The sequence below is a fragment of the Brachionichthys hirsutus genome, chromosome 17 (genome assembly GCF_040956055.1).
Source record: "Brachionichthys hirsutus isolate HB-005 chromosome 17, CSIRO-AGI_Bhir_v1, whole genome shotgun sequence".
Classification (NCBI taxonomy): Eukaryota; Metazoa; Chordata; class Actinopteri; order Lophiiformes; family Brachionichthyidae; genus Brachionichthys; species Brachionichthys hirsutus.
The window spans coordinates 1,938,950-1,955,709 of record NC_090913.1 but is presented as its reverse complement, the minus strand read 5'-3'; the positions used below and the strand labels follow the sequence as shown (position 1 = coordinate 1,955,709).

At 49.9% G+C, this 16,760-nt stretch overlaps 2 protein-coding genes across 4 annotated transcripts; both read right to left on the bottom strand.

Moving 5' to 3' along the window:
- Window positions 1-415: 415 nt before the first annotated feature.
- Window positions 416-2,404, bottom strand: LOC137906856 (myeloid-associated differentiation marker-like protein 2). The gene is made up of 3 exons (XM_068751149.1): window positions 2,128-2,404; window positions 1,688-1,970; window positions 416-1,600 (listed from the first exon to the last, which is right to left on the bottom strand). The coding sequence occupies exons 2-3, from the start codon at window positions 1,966-1,968 to the stop codon at window positions 949-951; spliced, it is 933 nt and encodes a 310-aa protein (XP_068607250.1). The 5' UTR covers window positions 1,969-1,970; window positions 2,128-2,404; the 3' UTR covers window positions 416-948.
- A 1,545-nt stretch (window positions 2,405-3,949) lies between these two features.
- aspscr1 (ASPSCR1 tether for SLC2A4, UBX domain containing) lies at window positions 3,950-15,519 on the bottom strand. 3 transcript variants are annotated; one of them, XM_068751132.1, is made up of 18 exons: window positions 15,430-15,519; window positions 15,174-15,229; window positions 14,426-14,540; window positions 12,409-12,509; window positions 11,010-11,067; window positions 10,854-10,927; window positions 10,265-10,754; window positions 10,090-10,146; window positions 9,794-9,933; window positions 9,197-9,278; window positions 9,032-9,098; window positions 8,708-8,770; window positions 8,075-8,127; window positions 5,790-5,841; window positions 5,634-5,703; window positions 5,088-5,254; window positions 4,459-4,634; window positions 3,950-4,132 (listed from the first exon to the last, which is right to left on the bottom strand). In XM_068751132.1, exons 1-17 carry the CDS (start codon window positions 15,517-15,519, stop codon window positions 4,471-4,473), a joined length of 1,899 nt encoding a protein of 632 aa, XP_068607233.1. In that variant the 3' UTR covers window positions 3,950-4,132; window positions 4,459-4,470. The 3 variants fall into 3 exon arrangements, with proteins under 3 accessions (XP_068607233.1, XP_068607234.1, XP_068607235.1); XM_068751133.1 differs by lacking the exon at window positions 4,459-4,634 and having other exon boundaries at window positions 5,079-5,254; XM_068751134.1 differs by lacking the exon at window positions 4,459-4,634.
- Between the last annotated feature and the right edge of the window lie 1,241 nt (window positions 15,520-16,760).

The window sequence follows — 16,760 nt, the reverse complement described above, 5'->3', positions numbered from 1 at the left end:
GTCCCTCAGTTTGTCTATAAATAACAGCAGTTTTTACGATACGTCCAGCATGGACAGAGTAGGAAGAAAGAGGGAAAGAGAGAATTCCAGCACGGAAGCAGGTAAATGTGCGCGAACGGCACGTTGAGTCGCCTTTATGAACAGCTTGAGATCAAAGGATCTCACCGTTTTAGCTCTGATTGGGTCTCCACTATAATCTCCTCTTATCTGCAGCTGCTGATTGCTGCTCCATGTTTTCTGGCCCTGTCAGCGCTTTGGTGCTCAGGAGGTAGCGCACGGCGAGTTTCTCGGGGCACTTTGACCGAAAACAGCTGCAAAATGATGTTATAATGGTGGCAGGGGGGATGAAACCGCGCCGAGCCCGCAGACACTGAGACACAAACACAGAGCCTGATCCACGGCGTGTGGGAAAATGTTACGTCAGCGCTTTGATTTTATTTAAAACATTCCACCACACCGGTTACAGCACATCGGTCTGAACATCTTCGTGTCATAGAGGTGTAGCCGAGTAAAACCAGCTCCGCTGTTTGTCCTCGAGTCAGAGAAGCGTCTCACAGGGACAGTTCAAGCCTTTTAGAAACGCCGTCTCACGGCTTTGATATGTGCAGACAGCTCGGGGGGGTATTTTTGGCCGCCTGAGTAATGTGCGTCGGTCTCCGGCGTGGGCTCTGCAGATGTCAGGGATGCCACACATGCTAAAGCCGGGTTTACTATTTATAGTCAAGAGATTATGTATTATTCAAGGGAAAACACAAGCAGCAAGTGTGTGTGTGTGTGTGTGTGTGTGTGCAGTCCGGGTCCATGTGGCTTTAACTCTCTCATGGGGCAGGAGATGAGGGTCAAATTGCTGACATTCTTTCACATCTAGTTTGGGTGTCTGGGCCCCTCAGTGGCGTCCGGGGGGCCACGGATCCGTCCCAAGCGATGAACCGGGGGGAGACGTCTGTGCTACACTCGTGAGCTCGTGCGCACGTGCGAGGAGACGAAGCGTGTCTTCTGGGAGTAGATCAGGTCGGCCGTGTACAGCCCAAAGTTGATAAAGGAGAACACGGCCACCACCACCTTGCTGTCCCACGGGCACCTCCCCTGGGGGCAGGACGCCGGCCTCCACGGGGAGCCGTATTTTGTGTCGAAGCAGAACACGGGCCAAACCACGGAGGCACTCAGGTAGAGCAGGACCTCCAGGAGGGTGCACACCACCACGAAGCGGTCAAACGGCATGCAGCGCGGGGTCTTGGTCCGCCCGCACACAGTCATCGCCACCACCAGCGCCGTCAGGGCGAAGCAGAAGGCGTAGACGGCAACGCAGTAGATGGTGGCCGCGTGGCGCCAATACTCGCTGCGGTTGGCCAGAGCTCCAAAGATGATGCAGGCGACGAAACCCTGAACCACCTTGAGCAGGCCGGAGGCGGTGGACATGTATCCCACCACGGCCTGGCCCGGCCTGGCCCGGCAAAGGGCCACCTCAGCGCCGTACGCCAGGGTGCCCAGGATGGAGCAGACGGTCACCGCAATACGGAAGTTTCTGACGTGGCAGCCGGCGTAAGGACATTCCGCCCGGACGAAGAAAAGAGGGTAGACGACGGATGCCGTCACATACCTGCAACATCAAATAAAATATCACAATCAATGATGTCATCAAAGTACCGAGCTGAGGATGCGAGGGTCACCCGAGCACGTGACTCACATGAGCGTCGCGAAGGCGGCACACGTGACCATGAGGTTGTCCCAGGAGACGGGCAGGCAGCCGTAGAGGCGCGTGGCGTCCAGGAAGAACACCGCCACCGACATGGAGAAACACAAGCACCAGGCCGCCATGCAGAACAGGCCGTGCGACCCGCTGTAGCCTGCACTGTGGGTCACCATGGAAACCACGGCACAGCCCATGGCTAGCTGGCAGAGGCGGGCAGCACCCAGAGGCGAGCAGAGGGCCTTCCTGTTGAGGTACGCACCTCCCTGTGGATCCATAGCTGAGCAGACACGAGAGAAGTTAAGAAATAATCCAATTCAATTCTGTGAGATCTTTGAGGGGCCTTCAGGACGCCCAGAAAAAAGCATGCAAGTAACAAAGCAGCAACCTCTAAGAAGCGGTTGCCCCAGGATACGGGACCGGCGCCTCAGACTCACCTATCCACTGATTCCTCAATCCCAAACATCCAGACTCATCCGGGGAGACGAGTCGGAGGTCCCGTAGATGTCCGTTCAGCAGGAGACATTCGATTTGAGTCCTCAGTCTCCGGTCCTTTAGCTCCGACTCGGTCCGAGGTCCGACTGTCCCCACCAGGGCCGAGTTACTATCCAGATATGCTCACCTCGCCATCGATAGCGTGAGAACGCGGTCACACCATCTGCTCTCCGCCAACGCCAGCTCTCAACTTCTTATGTTCTGTTGGTCAGACACTTCCTCCTTCCTCCCTGTCCTCCTCTGGGGGGGGGGGGGGGGGGGCTGCCAGAATGGGAGTTATTTAGGGTTGGGCCATCACATGAGCGTTGGGCCGTTGTGTACATGTGCTTGGGCGTGGCGTCGAGGCATGCAGACACACTCGGGACCCTGTGGAATGAGGTCAGATTCCTGACCCTGTCCTTTTAATGCAGATTAGAATACAGTTTATTAAACGACAGCCAGAGTGTGGAATCGACACGAACAGGTAAAATCCTGCGGATTATAATACATTTAGAGCCATAAATAGCCATTCTGTATTTAATCACCTCCTTGTGTGCCTCCTTGGGGTTTTGTGTTGCTGCAGGGCATCGGCCTTCACCTCCTCCCACCTCCTGTCATCATCATCATCATCATCATCTCAGGACTGCTCTAAAGATATGCTGTAAGCAATACATCCTATTTTAAGCAAATCAAATACTACATGCAGAGCTGAGAACTACAACAATCGTTTTTGACATGAAAAATAAATAAATAATATATTTGTTTTGATTGAACCAAATATATGACGTAATTTAAAGATGGATGCCGTAATATCCAATAGTAACCGTCTAATGGAGCAGCTTTCACCACCGTATCAACACACCATAGTGTGAACAGGCTGCAGCGTGTTCTGCGGTGCGGAATCGATTAAACTCCATCTTCTGTTCAGTTTTAGTTCAGTGCAGAAAACCTGCATTTATGTCCACAAATATCCCCTTAAATGTTTGCATGACCCAGGTCCCGGGTCCGCAGGTCTCTGTCGCCCCCTGCAGTCGGCGTGGCTCACTGCACCGAGTAGAGTGGAATTCTATTTAATGCAGAAAGTGTTCCTGTGTTCAGGTGTAGCTCCATTTACCTTTTCACAGACGTCCTGCAGACTCACGTCTCGTGTCCAGGGACAGCAGAGCAGAGGAGCAGCCATCCATAACAGCCTGTCAATGTCCAGCCCGGTCAAACGGCCAATGAGGAGCGAGGAACACGGATTGACTCATCTTTTATTTTATCATTGAAAGGTCCTGATAGAAATGAAGGACATTTAAATCCTCTATGGATTCAACGTGACGTTTCAGAACGTCTCGTGGGGGGGCCCATTGCTTCATTTGGCATCAAAGGCTCCAGGGGTGGTTGGAAGCAATTAATTTTCAACACTGTGTGTGTGTGTGTGCGTGTGTGTGTAACACATTACTCCCTAATGCTCACGCATTTAGGGTCCGTCTCCCGGAGGAGCTCGGCCTCCTTTTGAAGCTCCCCCCGCAGCTGAGCGCGAATGAGGAGACGGGAGAAACGAGAACGATGGTGGAAACATGGCCGCCTTCCTCCCATCAGTCAGAGGATAATAATAATTGATATTTATCTAGTGTAAACTCTTCTGAATTGTAAGCCATGTGATTTAAAGCCAAACATCAAAGGGTTAAATGACGCTGCTGAACGAGTTGGCTTCGGTCAGAACTTTGGCCGTTTCACGACGCGAGGACGGAGACGCATCGAAACGAACGAGCAGAACTGTGAACAGTAAGACATTCATGCAAGACGATCTTTATTCAGTTGGCGCATTTTCAGCCGCCAAATAAAACCACTCTCATCCACGCTGAGAAGCAACCCCCCCCCCCAAAGTCTTCATCAAACCACCGCAAAGATTCAAGTCCTCAGCTCCGTCGGCGGGCCACTGGTGGGGGCCACTGGTGGGGGTGGGGCAGATTCATTTCTTACCTGTGGGAGACACACAAGACAACGACGACAGAGGAAGGCTCATTAACGGACGTCTTCAGCGATGGTCAAGTTGGAGGGCGTGAGAGCTGGTGTGTGTGTGTGTGTGCGCGCGCATGTGCTTGTGTGTCTGTGCATGTGTGTCTCCACACATGGAGGCTATAACGCCCGATACGCTGCCGCCACCCCCCCCCCCCCCCGTCTCTTTTAACTTTCCTCATGAAAGGGAAAGCAGCCACAACATTCCTATAAATATGCACACGGACACACACGGAGATCATCCAGAGAGGAAACGCAAACAACAACCCGAGGAAGAGGGAGGATTCTACCCGACAAAAACATCAACGCGTCGCCCACAATGGACGCGCCATGCGACGGGCCGGAGGGGCTGGCGCTCTGATGTGGCGCTCTCCGTGGGTCTGCAGGGCTGGAGGGGCCGACCATCCTGAACTAATCGGCTCATCCTCCGATGCATCCTGATCTTCTGAGTCAAAGAGCCCATTTCCTATTCCGAAAAATAAAAACAAATTCCGGGAACTAGGAACCAGTGACCGGAGGAAATAATCCAGAAATTAAAGCCCTTCTGTCCTAACCCCTCGTCCTCCAGCGGCCCTCGCTGTACAACTCGGCCCTAAACAGAGAGGGGCAGGAAACGTGACGCCACTCGTCACCTCATCGGGGATGGGTTCTGTTCTGGTTCTGATCATCTCAGTCAGGTCTCTCTCTCGCCCACAGCAGTTTGGCAGCAGATTTATCTCCTTTTTTTTGGATCAGATTCCTGGTTTGCTCAGGCGTCCTTGGAAAACATGAACGTGTTCTGGTTCTGGTGCTGCTGTTATCGACTAGAACTGATTAGTTGGGGCGGGTGGGGGTTGGGGATTGGACCTGAGAGTGAATGTCTGACATGCTCTAAATGACACCAGAGCCATACACATGAAGATGCGCTCACCGTCCTTACCTGGAAGCTTGAGCCACTTGGGAACCTTTCCGGGGTCAGACCTGGTGGGTTTAGGAGCCCGGCTGCCGTCAGACGGGTCTCGGGCATCCTGGGTCGACTCGCTGGCGTCCTCCGTCGGTTCTAAAGGAGGCAGCTCCTCAGAGGCCGCGGCGCTGAGAGGACATATTCTGAAAAACAACAAAGATTCTTTTCAGGAGGTCGTTTATTGGTATTTGGTTTTCCTGAGGAATTCTTGCACGTCTTTGTTGTGACCCGAGCCAGAAGCAAAATAACAGACCAAGACACAAACCAGCGGAGTGATGACCTTTAAAAAAAGCAAAAGGACGACGGGTGCGGTTCTCCTAGGCTTAGAATGGTGTGTGTGTGTGTGTGTGTGCGTGTAGAGGAAAGGAGGGCACATGGGGGTACCTACTGTTTAGGCAGAACCTCAAAGGAATTCCAATGATGACAGGAAAATAGGCTGGTTGCCGCGGGATACAAGGGCATATACACCCCCAATCCACGCATGGCCAGGCGCACATTAAACACACACGCGGGTGCACGTACCGTGCGATGGACTGGTTTGCTTGCAGGGCTGAGCTGGAGGATTCAAGCCGCTCTCTCTTTATGTAACACTCTGTGGAGGAAACGCAGGCGGTCAAATTAATCTAATAGAAGCCAACGCCAGAATCTGAACCCGAAACCAGAACCGGAGAGACAAACCCGGCCTGACGTCGGAGCCGAAGTACAGCAGAGCCCCCGGGAACAGGTCGGCCTGCAGAAGAACAAGAATGGATTTTATCTGCACAGGTAAACGGAGCGCCGCCGAGCCGGGTTTGAGAATGACTCGAGGCTCGAGGATCTGAACCAGTAACTGAGGCTCTTTGAAGCAGACCACACATCGAGCTCCCATCAAAACCACTTTCACCCCTGAAGCACGACGCACCTCTCAGGTGAACGCCTTCACGGATACGATGAAGCAGGCTGACATTATCAACCGTGCAATCAGGCGGCAGGCGGGCAAGCGCTGCACACGTCTGCAACATTCCCAAACAGCGGTGAGCGAGCCGAGACACAAGGTGAGGATGAAGAGGGTCGAATCGCTTTGATCTGGTTTCCTCATTGAGCCGAAAATCCTCCACTGGAGACAAACCCTCAGGAGGATCCTCTAGAGGATCAGGACGAGACAGGGTCCCGCGTTACAGACACCGGGGGTGGACTGACTGTCAGAGCTCCATCAGACAGCTGGCAGCTGGCAGCGGGCAGCTGTTCGGTCACGGACGCCAGAGGAGCTGATTGTTACATACTTCAGTGTTTCCCGTCTCCAATGACGATGGAAAATCTAGCAGGGAAGAATTTTCACCGACTCCCGTGTTGCAAAATTGTCCCGTGTGACAGAACCACAATGAATTCCTCAGAACAAGCGGTTCCTTCTGGATGTCTGAGCAGCAGGCGCTTGGTTTTATACATCGAGGTGTATTTACGTTTCTCCATATAGTTCATTAAAGCAAAAATAAAAATGAAAGCATGAATGAAAGAGTTTATTTCAGAGCAGGCTTCCTGGACTCAGAACTCTCCTACAGTCCAGTGATCCGTTTTACACACTGTTCCCTTTATGCTGCAGCACCGACATTTAGCGCCCCCCCCCGCCCCCCCCCCCGTTGGGACTCTGTCTAAACTGCAAGAACTACATTTGACACTTTCCTCTCGGTAGATGGTGGCTAAACTGGAGCGATGGGTTAACCCTAATTATCAAAGCCCTCGTCCCTCTGGTTAGTCCACTTCCACTCGGGATGAGGCAGGGCAGCTGGATCAGACCTGTGTGTGTGTGTGTGTGAGAAAGAGAGAGAGAGAGAGAGAACAGAAACGCAGGGGAGGAATGAAGTGAGGAAGAAAGAGAAGCAGGATGGATCCTGATGGAAGACAGAGGGACAGACGGACGAGGGAGGGGACGCCTGCTATCAAAGGGCTTCTGGGATGGGAAACATTCCTTTCCTGACATGACACAAAGTGATTAAATGGCGCGTCTGTGTGCGAGAGAGACACACACTACGCCGGCGTGTGCGCTCGCGTCTGTGACATGACAAAGGACGAGACACGGAGGAGATAAAAGAGTCAGTGTTGGGGGGAGCAAAAAAGAAGAGGAAGCTGGAGTTGGGGCTCAGGGAGGAATAGAGGGATGTGATAAACAGGCGGAAGGGGGGGGGGGGCAGACGGACAAACAAAGAAAAACAAAGACAAATCTGAATGGGTTTGATTTTATTTCCCCTAATATTGTGAAGGGAAGGGTACAGGGTGGGGTACAGGGACGGGGGTAAAGGGAAGCGTAAAGGGACGGGTACAGGGTGGGGTACAGGGACGGGGGTAAAGGGACGGGGGTAAAGGGACGGGTAAAGGGACGGGGGTAAAGGGTGGGGTACAGGGACGGGGGTAAAGGGACGGGGGTAAAGGGACGGGTAAAGGGACGGGGGTAAAGGGACGGGTAAAGGGACGGGGGTAAAGGGTGGGGTAAAGGGACGGGGGTAAAGGGACAGGTACAGGGCGTTTGGGTGGAGACCGATCAACCGTACCGGAGGACGACGTTTCGTTTGTATTTCTTCTCTCGGCTGCTGCATTACTCAAATAGTTCTGAACTCTGAAGGCAACAAAGCATCAAGGCGACACATTGATGTGTGTGTGTGTGTGTGTGTGTGTGTGTGTGTGTGCACGTCTTTCAAAGCGAGGCCTGTATTAACCCCATGTGCCAGTCTGGGAAAAATCAAGCCCAGCTGGGGTCAAGGACAGTCGAGAGAGCGGAACAAGCGTGAGTGTGTGTGAGGGGGGGGGGGGGGGGACCGGGAATGTGGCGGCGCTTTGAAGAGGAGAGAGACCGGCCAGTCCGTTTTACAGCGTGTGTGTGTGTGTGTGTGTGTGTGTGTGTGTGTGCGTGTGTGCGTGCGTGCATGTTTCAAAGAAGCCAGCGTTGTCAAACCAAGTCAAAGTAAATTCTTGTGTTTTAAGTCTCTTACCTGGAAGAGCGTCACCGAGGGGTCATCCAGAATAGTTTTGGGGGGGGTGATGACTGAAAGGAAGATTTCGGCAAACACAAATAGGACAGGAATTAAAACGGTGGACCAAAGAAGTGTGAACTGAAACGGAGAACCAACTATTCCAACTCGACTAAAGACCTCTCTCGTAAAATACACATTTCATAGTTTCATTGAATTTGAGTAACAAATAAAATTCCAAACTTCCTCTAATTGAACAATAAGATCAAACATCGCTGTCGAAACACAAATGCGTTCTTCTTTGACTTAAAATGCAAATCTCAGCCACACAATCACCAATCGATTCAATCTATGGTTGATCTAATATGGTGATTGTTATGGCATGCAGAGATAATGATCTTTTCTCAGGGGGGGGGGGGGGGGGGGGGGATCTCTATGGGATCCTGGAGACTCAGATTGGTTGAAGCAGGCCGTTTTATTCAGTCCTCGTCTTCTTCAGTTGCGTCTGGAAAGCTTGTGAAGAAACGCTTTCAGGCTAAAAACAAAAAGTGACTAAACCTTCCATGAATATGGGGTGAGAAGCTACCGAGTGACTTTTAATTTGTGTGAACTGTTCCTTTAATGAGTCAGTTGTAAATGCATGGCGGGACTTACACAGGTAGAAACGGAGCTCAGAGTCCTCCAGGTTTCTCCTCACGAAATGCATGACGGCCCCAACTGGACACAAAGCAAACACAGAACGCCGGGAAGGAAACTCATTTGCACTCGGTTCTGCTCGGGTCGGGTCGGGTCGGGTCGCGTTCGGGGTTGAGGCGGATCGTAGAATTACAGCGCCGTCTCATTCCCGCCTTCGCGGCGTCGCTCTGCTGCGGCTGCCGTTACTCATGTGGTGAGCAGCCATACCTGCGGCTAGCCAGCTGAAATGAATACTCTCTGCACTGCACGAGCGTGCGCGCACACACACACACACACACACACCTGTCTCCAAGGGCCTGAAGAATCCCTGTAGAACATGTCTGTCTGGAAACTGGACCCTCAGGACCACCTGGAGAAGAACGGAGGCTGCAGCTTCATAAAAGTAGATTTACTTTCTATGGACGGGCTCGTCTAACGAGTCTTTACGAGTCAGACACTTGTGCTCACTTTGGGATATCGTTCCATCTTCTCCTTCTTCTGGGCTTCTCTCAGCGCTGTGGTCATGAGCGGGGCCTCCTCAAATAACTTCCTAGAGGACCAGAGGAGAGTCACAACGCAATCACAGCGCATCCACACGCGACTCCCCGACCCGCGTGTGGATGCGCGCTTCTGCAAACGCGTCGAAGGCTCGAGCTGAAAGGCTGCGGGCGCCGTGATTCCACGCCCGGCGATCGCAGTCGTTGGCAAAGTCGTCGCGGAGCAGCGAGGAGGGAGATTAAAGAACCGTGGCGTGGTCTCAGTCTGACGGCGTTTGGAAGATCAATAATATCAATAATCGCTCCCTGGATGCAGACTATAGAAGCGTCCGTCGGAGTATCTTAACATTTAAAACACGTTTGTGTCCACACAACGTCTCCGCCTGCTGCAGAGACGTCCACAGAGCGCAGCGTAAACTCCGCCGCATCCGTTTCAAAGAAGAGCCCGTCAATAAACCAAAACCTCAAACTCATAAGAAGTTTAAAAGAAAACAACGCTGGACAACGAACACGGCGACGCAAGCCGCCATCACGGACAGCGTCGTGTTTCCGTCACCTCCTCCCTCACCTCTCGCTCTTCAACTGAGCGAAGCGCTTTCGCACGTCATCCACGGTCACTTCAAAGAACGCGTCGGGCAGATGCTCGCCTCCCTCAGGGTGACGGGACGCGGAGTCCCGGTGGTAGATGAGGAGCTCCCTCTGCATTGGCTGCGTGAGAGAGGAACACGCCACCTTTTAACGAGCTTCCTGGAACGGGGCTGGAGTTGCAGCTCGACGCCAACGGCGCCGTAATTCTCCATGACATCGGAAAGGCCTGGCGATCATGCCCGCGCCCAGAAGCGGTTACTGAATGAATGTTTTCACCTCCTGCGGCTCCTCCTCTTCTTCTTCTTCTTCTTCTGGCTCCTCAGTGGGTGGACGCTGTGAAGGAAGCCGTTTTACCGCATTACTCCTCAGAAGGAACCGTTTCGCTCCGGCATGCGGCCCATCCTGGAGCCGACCTCCGGCTGAACGATCCAAACAGACGTTTGTGCCTCACCTTCGCGCTACAGCTGTGGCTGGATTTGGCTTTCTTGGCTTTGGGTGATTCCACTGTGGCTGTTAAAGATGAGGATGAGGAGGACGAAGGCGGCGTCCGACCTGCTGCGCCGCCGCCTGGACCCCCGAGGCGCTGACCGCCTCCGCTGAATGGAATGAAGGGAGCCGAGGGAGCCGGGTGAGAGTTCAGCCCGGACGGTCCTGGTTTCTCGTCATCCTCCTCAGCTGGTCCTTTCCGACCAGGACAACACTCCGGTTGAACTGGACCTCCGGCGTTGGGAACAACTTCCTTTTCAACGGGAAACGTTGCGTGGGTTTCTATTGGCTCGTGGCGGCTGGAATTTTCAACCGCCGCCTCGTTTGTTAACTTTTCTGCGTGCGTCGTGGTGAGGTCGGGCTGGGACGGCTGACTAGTTGGGGTTTCCGAGGCTGCAGGTGTGGTTGGCATGGTTACCGTGGCTTCTCCGCCGTCTTTGTTCTTGAGTAAAAACCTTAGAGGAATAGAAACAAGAGAAACTCAACTTTACATTCTGGGATGGCCATTTGAGTTTTGTAGAAGATGTTTAAATCAGCTGGAATAAACATCTCACCTGACGATGGCACTTCCTGCTGTGAGACCCAGAGACTTCAGAGTGGCCTTCTTTAGTGCGTCTTCCCCACTCACCTGCGCACGCACGCACACACACACCTTTATTACAGTAAAACACACTCATTCTCACTCACAGAACCGCAGAAACTCTACGTACCTCGTCTCTCATGTAAACACACACGGGGATGGATCCCGATTCAGACAGATCCAACGTGCTAGAATCAGGAAAAACAGGAAAACCAAAGGGTGAATCGTTTCCTCCGCCAAGGAGGCGCCGTTTGTTTGTTAGCAGATTATTGAGTCGCTGCTGGATGGATCTCGTTGAAAACAAATCTGAAAATGGGTCTTGGTCTAACTTATATCCCGTTAGATTCTGAGAGCGATCCGGATACCCCTCTGGATACAAACACATCTGGATGTTCCCATTTAATTATAGTGGAGGCTATATATAGTAAAATCTGCACCAGAAATAAAGGCATAAAGGGGTCCGATATGAACCATTATGAAACACGTCTTCTGGTTCTGATCCAGAATCAGGTCAATAAAAACATATTACATTTTAACATTAAACCCATTTATGGATTCAAGAATCAGTTAAAAATACACAGACTCTGATTCACTTTGACTTTTCATGGCTGGTGTATAAAGATATCAAGAACAATCTAGAAGCTTCTGGTGCTGATTCAGATCACCATGTGGACGGTGTAGATCCAGTTAGGAGGGGAACGAGCAGCTTGGGGGAGGTCTGCGCTCTCTGAGTGATTTTCTAGTCCCGACTTGCTTTCATGGTGAAAAATGAGGTCACAGAAGTGACTTTTCCATGTTGAGGGAAATCAGCTCCCCGATGCAATGGAGCGGCACGCAGCCTGCAGGTGTACACCATGTGTGCATCGTCCCGTGTAGGAACTAATTGAACCATAAATGTTTAACAGTGGTTTTAAATGTTTAAAATCAAAGCTTCCCACCCGCCAGAGCTTTTACGCTGGTATGGAGCTAATATTCATTTCATGTTTTTTCCTTCTCTGGAAGAGGATCAGGATACGGAGTGATGTCATTAAACAGAAATGGGATGGGGGGGCCGGACGGATACGTGAGCACCTGGGACCGCACAGCTGGAACGAGTGAGCAACAGCTGCATGTGTTTGTGTGCCTGACAGGGTGGTGGTGATGTGAAGGAAAGCTTGAACCACAGCCGAGGAGTGATGAAGAGCGCTGCTCTTCGTTCACCCTGCCACGGCGGTCACCTTCACTTTCTGCCCTGCTGAAGAGCTTCTTACTGACTGATGAGACCCGCCTCTAATTACTCCAGTACTCCCAAGATGCACTTGTGTTTTAGGCTTATAATAGCTTTTTTTGAAACGGTCCCAAAATTCTGTCACCGTGTGAGTTTTTCTTTTCCAACTGAAACATTTTGAACTCACCGCGACTGTTTCAGAGAAAAGTGTAAATACTCAAAACTAAAGGAAGACCCGTGATGAAAAATCACTTTTCATTTCCAAAAATCTCTCAGATTGATTCCATTTGATCTACACACACACACACACACACACACACACCTGATCTGGGGGAAATGTGTGATCAGCTCCCACAGAGTTTGGCCACAGGAGAAGGAGCCCTGGAGCCGCGAGCCGTCCTCCATCTGCAGCGCAATCCTCACCTGAGCATCAGGACAGAGCTGCAGTTAAACGTCGGTAAACACAATTTACTCTCTCGCCAGAGCGAGGGATCAAAAACAGAGAGAAAGGAACGCAAATAGTTGGAAGTGGCATCTTAAACCGTTTAAGATCTTCACTCAAGTTGCAGGAATGAGTGGAAAAAAAAAAAGGTTATTACAACTGCAGAAGCAACCTCTAAATTGTAGAAGCTGGGTTCTACAATCTAACCCCCCCCACCGGCTGCTGGGAGAAGTCTGTGTGAGTGAACATAAAAAATCTAGGTGGTATCACATGTTCACCGAACAATAAATGAGAAAGAACAACAAATCAAACCCAGCTGTGATGTTCCTGCTCAGATAATGTCATAGAAATCCACCAACCATCAGAGAGAACGCGGGAGTGGCAATACGAACCCACTTAAACAGCTGATAGCACCACTGCAATGACCCCCCCCCCCCTCAGCTGAGCGACTTCAACGTTTTTATGTTCAGTCTGACTAAATCTCCGTGAACGACGGCAGAACGCTGAAAGATCGGGGCCGTGCCCTGAAAGGCTGCACACGCCAGCCAGCAGGGGTTCGTACAGACGTTTACCCGAGCTGCGTGCTCCTGTCAGGTGTTCCAACACGCTCCAAAGGTTTTGGGCATACTGGAGCCTCCGCAGGGCTTTGCTGCGAACCCAAGACAGTAGCATGCATGGAATGGAATGGAATGAATGTTTCCGCCACAGACAGGAAGTGATGGACGGAGGCGGGAGGCATTTTAAAGATGGGAGGAGGACGATTCGGTGATAGCTTTGATACGAGGCCGGACGGTTTCCTGATGGAGGGGTACGACAGAAACCGGGACAGAACGTCTACGTGGTGAGGAACTCGGTTGAGGAAGATTCAATTAAAGGCTGCAGATTCCCCATTGCTCGGTCGCTTAATTAATTTTGTACTTATAACCTAAAAACATTTGTGTGAACACAACAATCCCAAACGCCAGACCTCACCCTGCCTGTGTGGTTTCCAAAATACTGCCCCACCTGCTAGACCTTCTGCCAGCAGGGAGACGATGCAGTGGGAAATACAAACATGAGAGTGGCTGGTGTTGGAGGACGATGCAAAGGACAGGGCTAGAGGACGACCCAGGAGAAGAGACATGGACGTAGTGAGGGAGGACATGAGAGTGGCTGGTGTTGGGGAGGACGATGCAAAGGACAGAGCTAGAGGACAACCCAGGAGAAGAGACATGGACGTAGTGAGGGAGGACATGAGAGTGGCTGATGTTGGGGAGGACGATGCAAAGGACAGGGCTAGAGGACGACCCAGGAGAAGAGACAGGGACGTAGTGAGGGAGGACATGAGAGTGGCTGGTGTTGGGGAGGACGATGCAAAGGACAGGGTGAAGTGGAGAACACTGATTTGCTGTGGCGACGCCTCACGGGACAAGCAGAAAGTACAGTCGTAGTAGTAGAATAGAATAGAAAGCCTTTCTTGTCCTTGCATAGTGGCTACACAATGAGATTAGGAGCGCTGCTCCGTCTAGTAGTAGTAGTAGTGGTAGTAGTAGTAGTAATAGTAATAGTACTAGTACAAGTTTAAAAGCCATCTATGTAATAAGATTCTTTTGTGTTTCACACGTTCATTACTTTGATAACGGCTACGATGAGCCTCTCCCTGGCCAATCAAAATGACCACCACTATTCACACATGCTTGCATGCGCGTGCGTGCACGCACACACACACACGCACGCACACACACACACACGCACACACACACGCACACACACACACACACACACACACACACACACGCACACACACACACACACACACACACACACACACACACACGCACACACACACACACGCACACACACACACACACGCACACACACACACACACACACACACACACGCTCTCTTTTCATTCACCTGAACGTCAGCGCCAGCCTGTTTTCTTGTACTTGGCACCATTTCCAGCTTGGCATTGTTGGGCAGATTAGCAAACCTCCAAGGTCGCGTGAGGTCAACAGTCGTCCTCTGAAACCTGTTCAGAGGCGATCACAGACAGACGGGTTTGGTGGGCGTGGCTTGGGATCAGATCATCCTCATTAAACAACAAAAGGGTAAGCGTTGAGAAGCTTCTATCACTTTATTATCAAAGAACTCTGAAATGACGAGGCAGTTTGCGTCGAGAAAATCAATCTGGAGAATCAGGAAGATTCACAAATATTTTTCACTTTGAACTATGCTCCATGTTCTTGTACTTCGTGTATACTGTATAATATTTTCTGGAAGCATGGAACATGAAGCAAACATTATTATTGTCCCAATCTTACCTCAACGTAAAACACGGCTCGTTGATAGTTAGATTTGATTGACAGGGACTGTTGAGAATTGGTGAAGGAGTTTTCTTCTAATATTTATACACACACGCACACACACACACGCACACGCACACACACTGTTTATAAAGCTAAAGTGCAGGATGCTTTACAGATTGATCTGGAGATTTTACTGCTTCCTGTTTCTAACTCATTACAACATATAATAAACACAAATGCCTCGTTGTTATGATCACGTATAATCGACGCGCACATTTAGCCTCCTTCGGTACGGGGGTGCGCGCACACGCATCCAAGGCCCGACGCTAGCGTCGCTTTTAGGCAAACGTACGTACTTCAAGCCGTGGTCGTCGGGGTGAAAGCCGTGCTTCTTACAGACATCCTCCAGCACCTGAAGACGACAAGGACAAAGTGAAGAGCGCCGATAACTGGATGAAAGAACGCGGCTTTCATTCTCATGAAATCAGCAGGCTAACTCCTCCTAGCCATCGAGCTAACTCGGATGCAAACACTTTCCGCTAGTTTCTAAAAGAGCAAACATGAAACGAACAACTCGTAAATGTCTTCAAACGCTCTTTGATCCAGCTTTACCTGTAATAACGGTGTGTTCAGAGACACTTTCACCGTTTGTCTTCTCCCATTTGGAGTTAAAACCGTGACAGACGTACCACTGGCTGCCATGATGTGGCGTGACGTAGTAATGTTTATTTCAATAAACTTTATTGACTCTTCAAACGGAGGTTCAAGGGTCAATTAACCCCGAATTGAATTTGGCTACTAGTTTTAGCAGCATTTAAAGTTGCGATTTTAAAATTCAGTATTACCTGTCTTACACTTTCTTTATGTGAGTTTGAAACACACATATATCTTCAAATTAAAAATAGTACATTTATTTAAAAATTCAAAGCGTCTTGTAATTTAACAACATTAGGAACACAAATACTGTACATAAAAATAATCAACAAATTGCAAAATAAATGTGAATACAATTGTTAATAAACAACAACATAGTCTTGATATGCTGCCTGATAAAATAGTTTTTCCAAAATTAGGACATGTAATAATTGAAGAGTCGTACGTTATATAACCAAATTCCATGCAGCTCAACTCTTGTGAACTCCTCAAGGGGAGTCATTGATAATTAATGAATATTAATTACCTGAGCTTTTCCTGTTGTTACGAGTAATTGAAGTGTTGAGGTCTGAAACTAATATTAATCATGTGCTGTCGTTTTCCTAAATTTCTCTTTGACCCCAGATGAAAATCATGTAAAATGTAACTAATTTTCTTAATCTTTGGAGTATTTGTTTATTTGATTTTATTTGGTAAATAATCATATTTGAGTCTAAAAGTTAAAATAAAAGGTTCCTTGTCAGTTTAACAAATGGATGCAGAAAATCAGATGTTTAAATTAAAAACTTGTTTATAAGGTGCATATTGTTCTTGTCCTAATCTTTGGCTTGACAGAAATAGATGCAAACATATTGGCAACCGAGGCAACAAATATAGTTGGAAAAAAAACTCAAATTTGAACTGCAGTTAAAAAAAAAAAATTCTGTCTGCAAACTGCCTTACTCAAATGGATAATTTTATACTAGAGCTTGTTGACAATGGCTTAGAGAGGCATGCAGTCCAGTTTCAGTGCATGAACCCTTACAATTAAGAGGGATGGGGTTAGGGTTAGGCGAGTGCAATGGTGCAGAACAGACGTCATAATGGATTAGCTCCTGAAAAATTAGCTTAACTTGGAGACTTGTTGACTGTATGTGGGTTCCTCTGGGAACGTTTGCTTCCATGACATCTCCGACCCAGAGCATCATTTTATGTTCTCCTCTGCATGCCACTGACAGCGTCCTGTGGTTGACCATCCAGGGCTTCAAAATGTGAAACGCATCTGTCCTACTGACCTACGTGATGAATTT

Excerpts from the sequence above, each read along its gene's own strand:
- LOC137906856 (XM_068751149.1), bottom strand. The coding sequence starts at position 1,968 with ATGGATCCACAGGGAGGTGCGTACCTCAACAGGAAGGCCCTCTGCTCG. Across the intron at positions 1,601-1,687 it reads GCCGCCTTCGCGACGCTCAT|GTATGTGACGGCATCCGTCG; the intron begins GTGAGTCACGTG and ends TTGATGTTGCAG.
- aspscr1 (XM_068751132.1), bottom strand. The coding sequence starts at position 15,519 with ATGGCAGCCAGTGGTACGTCTGTCACGGTTTTAACTCCAAATGGGAGA. Across the intron at positions 9,934-10,089 it reads AAGAGGAGGAGCCGCAGGAG|CCAATGCAGAGGGAGCTCCT; the intron begins GTGAAAACATTC and ends TCTCTCACGCAG. Across the intron at positions 9,099-9,196 it reads AGATGGAACGATATCCCAAA|GTGGTCCTGAGGGTCCAGTT; the intron begins GTGAGCACAAGT and ends GTTCTTCTCCAG.